We start from the raw sequence: 11083 nt of genomic DNA on the forward strand, positions 1-11083 counted from the left end.
TTATTGGATATAGTGCAATCTATGATGTCTCTTACCGATTTACCACTATCGTTTTGGGGGTTATGCATTAGAGACAGCTACATTCACATTAAAAAGGGCACCATCTAAATCCGTTGAGACGACACCGTATGAACTGTGGTTTAGCAAGAAACCTAAGCTGTCGTTTCTTAAAGTTTGGGGTTGTGATGCTTATGTGAAAAAGTTTCAGCCTGATAAGCACAAAACCTAAATCGGAAAAGTGCATCTTCATAGGATACCCAAAAGAAACTATTGGGTACACCTTCTATCACAGATCCGAAAGGCAATATCTTTGTTGCTAAGAGTGGATCCTTTCTAGAGAAGAAGTTTCTCTCGAAAGAAGTGAGTGGGAGGAATGTAGAACTTGATGAGGTAATTGTGCCTTCTCCTGAATTGGAAAGGAATTCATCACAGAAATCAGTTCTAGTGATCTCTACACCAATTAGTGAGGAAGCTAATGATGATGATCATGAAACTTCAGATCAAGTTACTACCAAACCTCATAGGACAACCAGAGTATGGTCCACACCAGAGTGATACGGTAATCCTTTCTTGAAGTCATGTTACTAGACCATGACGAACCTACGAACTATGAGGAAGTGATGATGAGCCCAGATTCCGCAAAATGGCTTGAGGCCATGAAATCTGAGAAAGGATCCATGTATGAGAACAAATTATGGACTTTGATTGACTAGCCCGATGATCGGTGAGTCATTGAGAATGAATGGATATTCAAGAGGAAGACAAACGCTGATAGTAGTGTTAGTATCTACAAAGCTCGAACTGCCGCAAAATGTTTTCGACAAGATCAAGGTGTTGACTACGATGAGATTTTCTCACTCGTATCAATGCTTAAAAGTCTGTCTGAATCATGTTAGTAGTTGCCGCATTTTATGAAATCTAGCAAATGGATGTCAAAACTGCATTCCTTAATGGATTTCTTAAAGAAGAGTTGTATATGATGCAACCAGAAGGTTTTGTCAATCCTAAAGGTGCTAACAAAGTGAGCAAGCTCCAGCGATCCATCTATGGACTAGTGCAAGCATCTCGGAGTTGGAATATATGCTTTGATAAAGTGATCACAGAATATGGTTTTATACAGACTTGCAGTGAAGCCTGTATATACAAGAAAGTGAGTGGGAGCACTACAACATTTCTGATAAGTATATGTGAATGACATATTGTTGATCGGAAATAATGTAGAATTTTCTGGAAAGCATAAAGGAGTGTTTGAAAAGAATTTTTCAAAGAAAGACCTCGATGAAGCTGCTTACATATTAAGCATCAAGATCTATAGAGATAGATCAAGACGCTTGATAAGTTTTTTCAATGAGTACATACCTTGACAAGATTTTGAAGTAGTTCAACATGGAACAGTCAAAGAAGGAGTTCTTGCTTGTATTTCAAGGTGTGAAGTTGAGTAAAGACTCAAAACCCGACCACAACAGAAAATAGAAAGAGAATGAAAAGTCATTCCCTATGCCTCAGTCATAGGTTCTATAAAGTATGCTATGTTGTTTACTAGTCCTATTGTATACCTTAGCATCTTTCTTACAAGGGAGTACAATAGTGATCTAGGAGTAGATCACTGGACAGCGGTCAAAATTATCCTTAGAGGACTACGGAAATATTTCTCAGTTATGGAGGTGATAAAAGAGTTTGTCGTAAAGAGTTATGGCGATGCAAGATTTTTACATCGATCTGTATGACTCTAAGTCTCAATCTGGATACACATTGAAAGTGGGAGCAATTAGCTAGAGTAGCTTCGTGCACAGCATTGTAGACATAGAAATTTGTGAAATACATACAGATCTGAATGTTGCAGACCCGTAGACTAAACTTCTCTCACAAGCAAAACATGATCACTCTTTGGGTGTTAATCACATAGCGATGTGAACTAGATTATTGACTCTAGTAAACCCTTTGGGTATTAGTAACATGGAGATGTGAACTAATCACATAAAGATGTGAACTACATTATTGACTCTAGTGCAAGTGGGAGACTGAAGGAAATATGCCCTAGAGGCAATAATAAAGTTATTGTTTATTTCCTTATATCATGATAAATGTTTATTATTCATGCTAGAATTGTATTAACCGGAAACTTAGTACATGTGTGAATACATAGACAAACAGAGTGTCACTAGTATGCCTCTACTTGACTAGCTCGTTGAATCAAAGATGGTTAAGTTTCCTAGCCATAGACATGAGTTGTCTTTTGATTAACGGGATCACATCATTAGAGAATGATGTGATTAACTTGACTCATTCCATTAGCTTAGCACGATGATCGTTTAGTTTGTTGCTACTGCTTTCTTCATGACTTATACATGTTCCTATGACTATGAGATTATGCAACTCCCGAGTACCGAAGGAACACTTTGTGTGCTACCAAACGTCACAATGTAACTAGGTGATTATAAAGGTTCTCTACAGGTGTCTCCGATGGTTCTTGTTGAGTTGGCATAGATCGAGATTACGATTTGTCACTCCGATTGTCGGAGAGGTATCTCTGGGCCCTCTCGGTAATGCACATCACTATAAGCATTGCAAGCATTGTGACTAATGAGTTAGTTGTGGGATGATGTATTACGGAACGAGTAAAGAGACTTGCTGGTAACGAGATTGAACTAGGTATTGAGATACGGACGATCGAATCTCGGGCAAGTAACATACCGATGACAAAGGGAACAACGTATGTTGTTATGCGGTTTGACCGATAAAGATCTTTGTAGAATAAGTAGGAACCAATATGAGCATCCAGGTTCCGCTATTGGTTATTGACCGGAGACGAGTCTCCGTCATGTCTACATAGTTCTCGAACCCGTAGGGTCCGCACGCTTAAAGTTTGGTGACGATCGGTATTATGAGTTTATGTGTTTTGATGTACCGAAGGTAGTTCAGAGTCCCAGATGAGATCAGGGACATGAAGAGGAGTCTTGAAATGGTCGAGACGTAAAGATCGATATATTGGACGACTATATTCGGACATCGGAAAGATTCCGAGTGATTTGGGTATTTTTCGGAGTATCGGAGAGTTACGGGAATTCACCGGGAGGGTCAATGGGCCTCCGTGGGCTTTAGTGGAAATAGAGGGCAGCAAGGAAGTGTGGGGTGCGTCCCCCTAGGCCCAAACCGAATTGGTTTAGGGCTTTAGGGGCCGACCCCCTCTTTCCTTCTCCTCTCCTCCTCTTTCCTTCCCCTCCTAGTTGGACTAGGAAAGGGGGAACCTACTCCTAGTAGGAGTAGGATTCCCCCCTTGGGGCGCACCCTATGAGGCCGCCGGCCCCCTCCCCTTGCTCCTTTATATACGGGGGCAGGGGGCACCCAAGGACACACAAGTTGATTGTTCCAAGCCGTGTGCGGTGCCCCCTCCTCCATAATCCACCTCGATCATATCGTAGTGGTGCTTAGGCGAAGCCCTGCGTCGATAGCAACATCATCACCATCATCACGCCGTCGTGCTGACGGAACTCTCCCGTGAAGCTCTACTGGATCGCAGTTCGTGGGACGTCAGCGAGCTGAACATGTGCTGAAATCGGAGGTGTCGTGCATTCGGTACTTGGATCGGTCGGATCATGAAGACGTTCGACTACATCAACGACATTCTCATAACGCTTCCTCTTACGGTCTACGAGGGTACGTGGACAATACTCTCCCCTCTCATTGCTATGCATCATCATGATCTTGCGTGTGCATAGGAATTTTTTTGAAATTACTGCGTTCCCCAACACTGGGCTTCTGTTATTTGGGTTCTTCCTTATTACTGATAGGATTTCACTCCATGAAAAGGGTTCATCCAATGCACTTAGGTCTGTCCGATTATATAGCTGTGATGGCTCCAGTGTTAGTAGTGAGGGGGAGTGCGTGCCAAAGATGTTGTTGAAGTAGGCTATTGCGATCTCCAGCTTGTCCTGGTCATGAAAGTATTCAATGCCATTCTCGGTGAGCATTATGATGTTGTTCCTGTGGTGGTAATTTGCCATCGCGTGGGAGAATCCGGTGTTCTCGTCCCCCAGAGTGCAACCTCTAATTTTTGCTCTTCTCCTCCAGAAACTTGTTTGCCATAGGATTAGCTGCTACGCTTCCATGGTGGTGTGCTTCCTCATGGAGAGCTCAAGTTTTGATAGGTGCCTCCTTTCTTCAATTGCATCTAGGTATTGAAAATTGTGTTTGTAGTTGTCAAGTAGAATCTTCATTGGTGCCTTGGCACGACTCCATTTTCTGATGGCAGCCGCCTGAGTTTGAAGTTAATCAAGGTTGATGCAGCAGCGAAGTTCCTGGTGCCCTTGTTCCAACTGGACGTGATAAGCTCCTTAGCTGCCTGAATCTGTAGCCAGTGGTTCTTAAACCTGGAGAGAGAGCGTTTTGGTTTGTCTTGGGAGAACTCCACGGCAATGGGCACGTGATCAGATGCTGTGGTCGCGGTGGTTGTTGATGTGCTGTTGAGAAAGGCCAGGTTCCACTCAGCATTCGCCAGAACTCTGTCAAGTTTGATCAGGGTCGGCTGTGCCCTCTTGTTCGACCAGGTGAACTAGCGGTTGATGATGTGGATATCATCCAGTGCATTATCTCTTATCCACGAGTTGAACTTGTCCATGACTGACCAATTGTTCCTCCCGTTCAATTTTTCATGTGCATATGGATACATAATGAAGTCTCCTAGGATGATCCAAGGTCCGGAGACTTGCTGCACTACCTGTTCCATAACCAGAAAGAATTCAGGTCGCTCCTCGTCTTCACATGGTGCATATACCCTGGAAAGAGCAAAACTGTCATTGCAACTTGTTGACTGGAAATGCGTCGTGACGCTGAATCTGTGCCTTGCGATCTCCATGCCACTCACCGCTTGGTTATCCCATGCGATTAGCAGGCCACCAAATGAGCCACAGGCCAGCATGTGGAAGAAGGAGGTATGGTTCAGAGACAGGAATGTGGCCGCCTTCCTCCTGTCCATCACCTGCAACTTAGTTTCCTGTAGGCAGATGATGCTCGATCGGCAGGACAGGAGAGTATCCTTGACCAAAGAGCATTTGTCAGCATCCCCTAACACCTAACGTTCCAGCTAACAATCTGCATGATAACAAAAATGCAGCAAAGAATAAGCGGCTGGGACGGCAGGCATAACGGGAACAACTGGTACTTGATTAGATGAGTGCTCCTTAGAGCTTACAGAGTTGGCAATGCAACATGCTCGAACATGATTGAGCACTTTGTAGCTACATGATTGTTGGTACAAAAATCATAGGAAAAGAAACATGATCTACGAAGCAGAAACACGGCCTGACATGGCCAAGGCCTAAGGTGAACTACAAATGCAAATGCGACCAGGAGCAGCGGCATAGAAAGCTTGAGGGCCTCATAAGCCGTAAAGAGGTCGGGATCCTTGCATTATCAGAGACGGAAGTCCCTAGTCATGAGCGGACCTGGCATGCGTGGAGGAGGTCGATGTGTCGCCCGATGTGGCGTCGGAGAGGGAATCTGCGGACGGGCCTGCATCCGCCAGGACCGCGTCGAAGTTTAGGTCACGGCAGCGTGCCAGCTGCTTGGCCTTGCCCCTAGTGAGTGGCATGGGTGTATCGTGCAGGGGGGCCAACGATGGTGGCCTCCTGAGTCACCTTGGCCCGCTTCCTTCCCGCTGCTCTACGATGGCCAGACTCGTTGGCCGATGGACTTGCCGAGGCCTTGCGATTGGATGCGCCCTCGACGGGTTCCACACACGCCCCGTCATACAGCTGATGGATCCTCAGGCTGCGGTGAGGGGATGCAGCGGAGGTGCATGGGGCCAGATCCGCCGTGTTGTCTACTCCCCCTCCCCCGGAGAAGGGGGGCGGGCCTATTATGGAGGCACGGACACGTGCGTCGGTGGCGCCGGCTAGTCATCTGAGATGGTGATGGATGGAGCGCTGAGGAGCTGGATCATGGGTGGAGAGGATTTGAGATCTATGGCAGCGGGCTCAGGCGGTGGTTGGCGGCAGTCGCAGAACCTGGCAGCTATCCCAGCAGGTAGCATAGCGCAGGAACCATGCTACATATCGGTGTTGGCTATTGGAGAGAGGAAACCCGGTGGCAGAAGCTCAACAAATGGGCCTGGGACCGGACGGATGGGCCTGGTGCAGATAGCTCGTGCAGTCAGCACCTGGTGGGCCTGAATCCTAATTTGGGCCAGCGGTTGCTTCAGTGTTGGGTAAGATGGCTCACCGGTAAGGGAGAGGAGAGGCCCAACATACGGGATCATGGAGCTGGGGACAAATGCTTTTGGTGGGTGTTTGCATTCGATAGAGGGAAGTAGGGGTAGTTTACGGGAGCAAAACTCATCGGAGAGGGTTTTCGGCCAAAGCTTGAAGAGAATGGACCGGTAAGTGTGATGCTTGATCTGGCCCAAAGTCATATCGAAGCAAAGGAAGTGGTTGTGGTCTTTGCTGGCTGGCCCAAGCACCACCACGCCAGAGGTTGACCGCTTGTTACTCATCTGAAGTGAGAACGTGAAGCTCAGAGTGTCAGTGTCAAAAGCGACGATAGCATGGGGCCGCCGTACTTCTGTAGCCAGGAGGACAGGTTGGAGGCAGAGGCAGTCCTCGTCCTCATGTGCAAGCTCCCGGATGGAGGGGATGGTGAAGGTATGATACTTGCGGAGTCTAGGTTTGGCGGCCAATTTGATCATGGCGATGGCATCTATGAAAGTGGCATAGTGCGGATATTGGAAGGCGCGAAAAGCGCGGTCATACATGGTCTCATTGATGGCACGTGAGGCACGGGGGGTGCCATGTCCACGCCTGATCCCAAGAGACGGGTCGGGCCGCTGTTCTCTGATGCATGGCTGTCGTGTGGGTGTGGGGGAAGAGGGCAAGCCCAGCGTGCATGCCAACTCCCAGACCTCATTAATGATGATGTCAGCATAGATGTCGGCGCCATCGATGTAGTGGAAGGCTAGGTGGTGAGGGGTGTGCTGCAGAGCCTCGACCTTCACAAGGACGAGGATGCAAGAGAAGTCGTTGCCATGGAGGCAAGCGTGGCTAAGGCCAAAGAAGCCGGCGAAACCAGCAACGCTCTGGGACACTCCCCTGCAATCCTAGAGCTCCAAGGGCATCTTCTCGAGGGAGAGACTAACAATGTGGCGGAAGGATAAGGTGAAAGCATTGTCGTCGGCATTGTGTGGGAGGATATCAATGCGGCGAGAGGTGGTTTCAATGGGGCTTGCTCTCATGGCGGTCGCTTGCTCTTCCTCTCTAAGGAAGATAATGTAGACAGTGCTTGAGGCTCATCCGGCGTACCGGACTACCGTGATGCCTATTTGTTCCCTAAAGAGGCGCTTGAGCCAGGGGAGAAAGGTCGACATGGGTGGGCTAATGTTGACGAGGCAAACTAGGGCATCTAAAGCATCTGCGATGCAAATCTTTGGGCTTTGAAAGCTGGTTTATTGCATTGGATGCATCACGTCGCGCAACATGCGCTTGATTCCTAGGCGCCAGAGTGGACATGAGAGCATGCAAGTAGGAATGATGGCGGAGGATATGAGTGCCATTAGGTTGGTTTTCGTGATCCCTGGCAGGAGATTCATGGCTAAGTGGGAAGACATCACCAGCGTGCTGGCAAGGGTAGTGGTCGGATTGGTCAGAATGCGCGGCGGGCAGCGGGAGAATAGGATTTAAGGTAATGGCATCATCAATGTTGCATGGGGCATGCAGCCGCGCAGGTGCACGCTGAGCAGGTCGCGGGAAATCTAATGCCTGGAGATTATGCTCCTCGCACGATGTAGTGGAGGAACGTTGGATCATGTCAGGGTGAGGGCCAAGCAGGGAAGGAAGTTGTGACTGCATGGGTCGCCTGCGTGGCCGGAACGGGGGCGTGCAGGCTTCGGTGCATCAACGGCCATGGAAAAGGTTACGCTTAGGGCGCCCCAAATCCAGGTCGTCCGCCGCACGATTTCCCATGCAACACCTGCATGCGCAACCTCTAATTCAAACTGGCCAACGGTCAACGATCGTACGCGGAAGCCGGCAGGGTCGCCGCCGAACCAGTGCCGGAGCAGGCGCGCAAAGAACTCCGGCGAGCAGAAGACGTCATCGGTTAGGACAGTGGCACGTAGGGTGATGGCACATCGGGTGCCGGCGATAGCCGATACCGTGTCGCATCCATAGCACTGGAGCATGCGGTTCTCAAACCGAGTGCCCTCATCCTCGGGTGGCCTCATGGCGAGCGGCCCTGGCCGCCAAAGTCCTAGGGTTTATCCGCACGTGAACAGATGCAAGGATCACAACCACGGAAGGAGCTAGGAGAGGAGCCCAGAGATGAAAGATCACGAGCCTACAAGCTAAATGGTAGAGCAAGAGATGCAACCTATCATGCAGGGAAGGCGGATCGTACGCTGGAAGAAGGAGGCTAGAAAGGAAAACCAACGTAGCGGATTGGTGCAAAGAGCAAACCTGGCCGCGTCACGCAACTTTGATCATACCTGTAAGGAGGCTAGTTGAGGTGGATGAGCAGGTCAGGTAGGTGCTGGTTGGGCTGGCGGATGCGGCTGTGGAAGTGGGGAGAGGTGGCCGCTGCCAGTGCGACCGCCGTTCACGGGGTGATCGGCGGCTGTTGGTGGTGGTCGTCGTTGCCGGAGTGGTGTGCGGCGCGTCTTAGTGGTGGTCGGTTGGTGTTCCGGCGGTGGCCGCCATCGCTGGAGTGGCGGGCGGCGCTCTCTAGCTCTCCCTCGCTAAGCTAGACTCCATCTCCCTCCTCTCTCCTAGAGATTTGGATGAACTACCTTTGTATATTTATTTATTTATTGTTGAATGCTTGATTTGGGTACTTGTGTGTGTGAATCTTGTCTAATAAAGTGTTCCTCTTGTGGTTTTTCTTTTTGTTCTCGGTGTTCTTCCCTAAGTCCACCTCTAATTCGTGAAGATGGGGCAAAAAATAGCTTGCAATAACGATTGATTCCGTAGTTGTAGCAAAGACCCATACTACCTTTGCTATAGTTAACACGGAACAGTAACATCGACATGAATCTGACAAACTTATCTATAGTTACAATCAAGGATTCTTCTCTGGTGATCATCATGAAACTCTGCTGGATACAACCAACAATCATCCAAACCAACGCACACACGCACACACTTAATTACTGTACTGTATTAACATTGCAGCTTGCAAGCATCCACCCTGCTGGGAGCGTCAGCTCATTTCCCCGGCTTGCAGCCGGCGCCGAAGCCCCTCCTGCGCTCCTCAATGAAGTTGGACGACTTCTCATTGATGTTGGACGGCACCCTCAGGTTCGCCGCCGGCATCCTCGGCCGGAGCCCCCACCTCAGCGGCGGCTTCGGTACCGGGTCCTCCCCTCCTGCCCGGACCACCTGGCCGCCGCCGCTCAACGACGACGATTGCCTCTTCATTGACAGCGACTTCTTGGCCTTGTCCTTGACGCCGCCGGCCTCCTCCTTGATGGTCACGGTCCTCCTCGGCTTCTTCTCCTGCACAGCCGCCGCGCCCGCTTCCGTCGCCTCCACCTGATGGCCGGCTTCCCCCGTGGCCTCCTTGTGCTGATCACTTGCTCTCACATCAGCAGTTGTCTCTTCTAGGATGGTGGCCGTGGAGCTCCTGTGGCCTTCTTCCTCGTGGCTGAACTCGAACTCGGCCTTCTCGATCTTCACAGCGAACTCGTCGTCTTCCTCCTCTGCGTGATTCCTGTGATCGCGGCCGGCGCCGGCGTCTCTTGGCCCCTCGGTGATGCTCCTCGGCCTGTTCATCGACAGTTTCTTGGCGAGGAAGGTCAGGAGTCGGTCACACATGCCGACGGCCCTCGCCGAATCGTCGCCGCCACCCGCGCTTCTCTCCATCTCGGCACACACGAGTTGGTGTGCGTGCTCTGTGTTTGCAAAACTGGGAGTGAAGTCACTTTATAGATGCTCTGGGAGTCTGGGTTACAGTGGATAAGGAAGGTAGCCGAAAGTGTGAGAGCTTGGATTGGAATCAATTCCTTCCTTGCTGCTGGGATGACCTTCCCGATAGAAATGGATGCAGGAGGAAGAGAGGGAAAAGGAAGTTCTTAGCTTCACCACAGGCAAAGATTCTAGCTTCATTTTTATCTTTGCTATGTAAGGGCATCTCCAACACGCTACTTGTTCCGAATCAGTTTGCGTACACGGAGTCGGCCAACTAATTATGTACCCTATGTATGTTTTTCTTTTTTCTAAGAGCGCAACACTAAAAATAATTATAAAAATAGCACAATTCATTCATAAATAATGTTTAAATATTGCTAGTACAACGATAGTTTAAATGTAAATATTTTATCCGAGATAACCGGATGTTTAACAAGTTTTTCGAATTCAAAGATATCCAAGTCAGGATCGGCATATCTCGTCCCACATATATTATTCTTTCAAATTCATCCAACAATGTATCTGTGTGAATAGCCTGCCCTAGGTCATGTAATACATTAATATTGAGTGAATAAATGAATGAACCAACATGTAGAGCAACACGAAGCAAATTTATGAACTCCATGGTTGACGAGCCCAATGGCCACTTGTCTCCACTCAGTGAATCGCACCACAATACTTCATAACGGAGTTGTAGATGGTGTACCATTGATGTGATATCGACTTCACATTGCGTTCATGGATGATGTACATGTCGTAGGGCGTGAAGTTCTTTTACTCATGAAAGGACGCATGCACGCGTTGCCAAAATATCAAGCTCCTTGAGTTCCTGCATACAAAGGTCACGGATACGACCAACCACCATCGAATTACTCTAGAAAACAACAAAAAAACTCAACGACACTTGACCGAACACCTATCTGGTGTGGTGTCCGCCATGGACATAGTAGGCAGGGGCAGAAGGTACTGGTTGCGGAGGGATTCTAGGTGGAGGACGACATAGTCCAAGGCAGGCAGGCGCGTTAGTGGGGCCTGCGGACATCCTAGTGTTCTTGGGCGGCAGCGGCAGACAAGGAGGGTTTGGATGCAAAGCAAGGAGAAAGAAGGGGCACAGTGGCAGAAAAAGTGTTCTGAATGGGAATTTCAATGGCCCAAGAGTGTCACGGTCCTATGTGACGGCGGTCCAGACTCCC

General features: G+C 49.0%; 1 protein-coding gene across 1 annotated transcript; it reads right to left on the minus strand.

The window, feature by feature from the left end:
- Positions 1 to 9006: 9006 nt before the first annotated feature.
- Positions 9007 to 9982, minus strand: LOC119285700. Its single transcript, XM_037565028.1, has one exon. It carries the CDS (start codon positions 9843 to 9845, stop codon positions 9189 to 9191), a length of 657 nt encoding a protein of 218 aa, XP_037420925.1. The 5' UTR covers positions 9846 to 9982; the 3' UTR covers positions 9007 to 9188.
- Between the last annotated feature and the right edge of the window lie 1101 nt (positions 9983 to 11083).

Source organism: Triticum dicoccoides, chromosome 4A, assembly GCF_002162155.2.
Source record: "Triticum dicoccoides isolate Atlit2015 ecotype Zavitan chromosome 4A, WEW_v2.0, whole genome shotgun sequence".
Lineage (NCBI taxonomy): Eukaryota > Viridiplantae > Streptophyta > Magnoliopsida > Poales > Poaceae > Triticum > Triticum dicoccoides.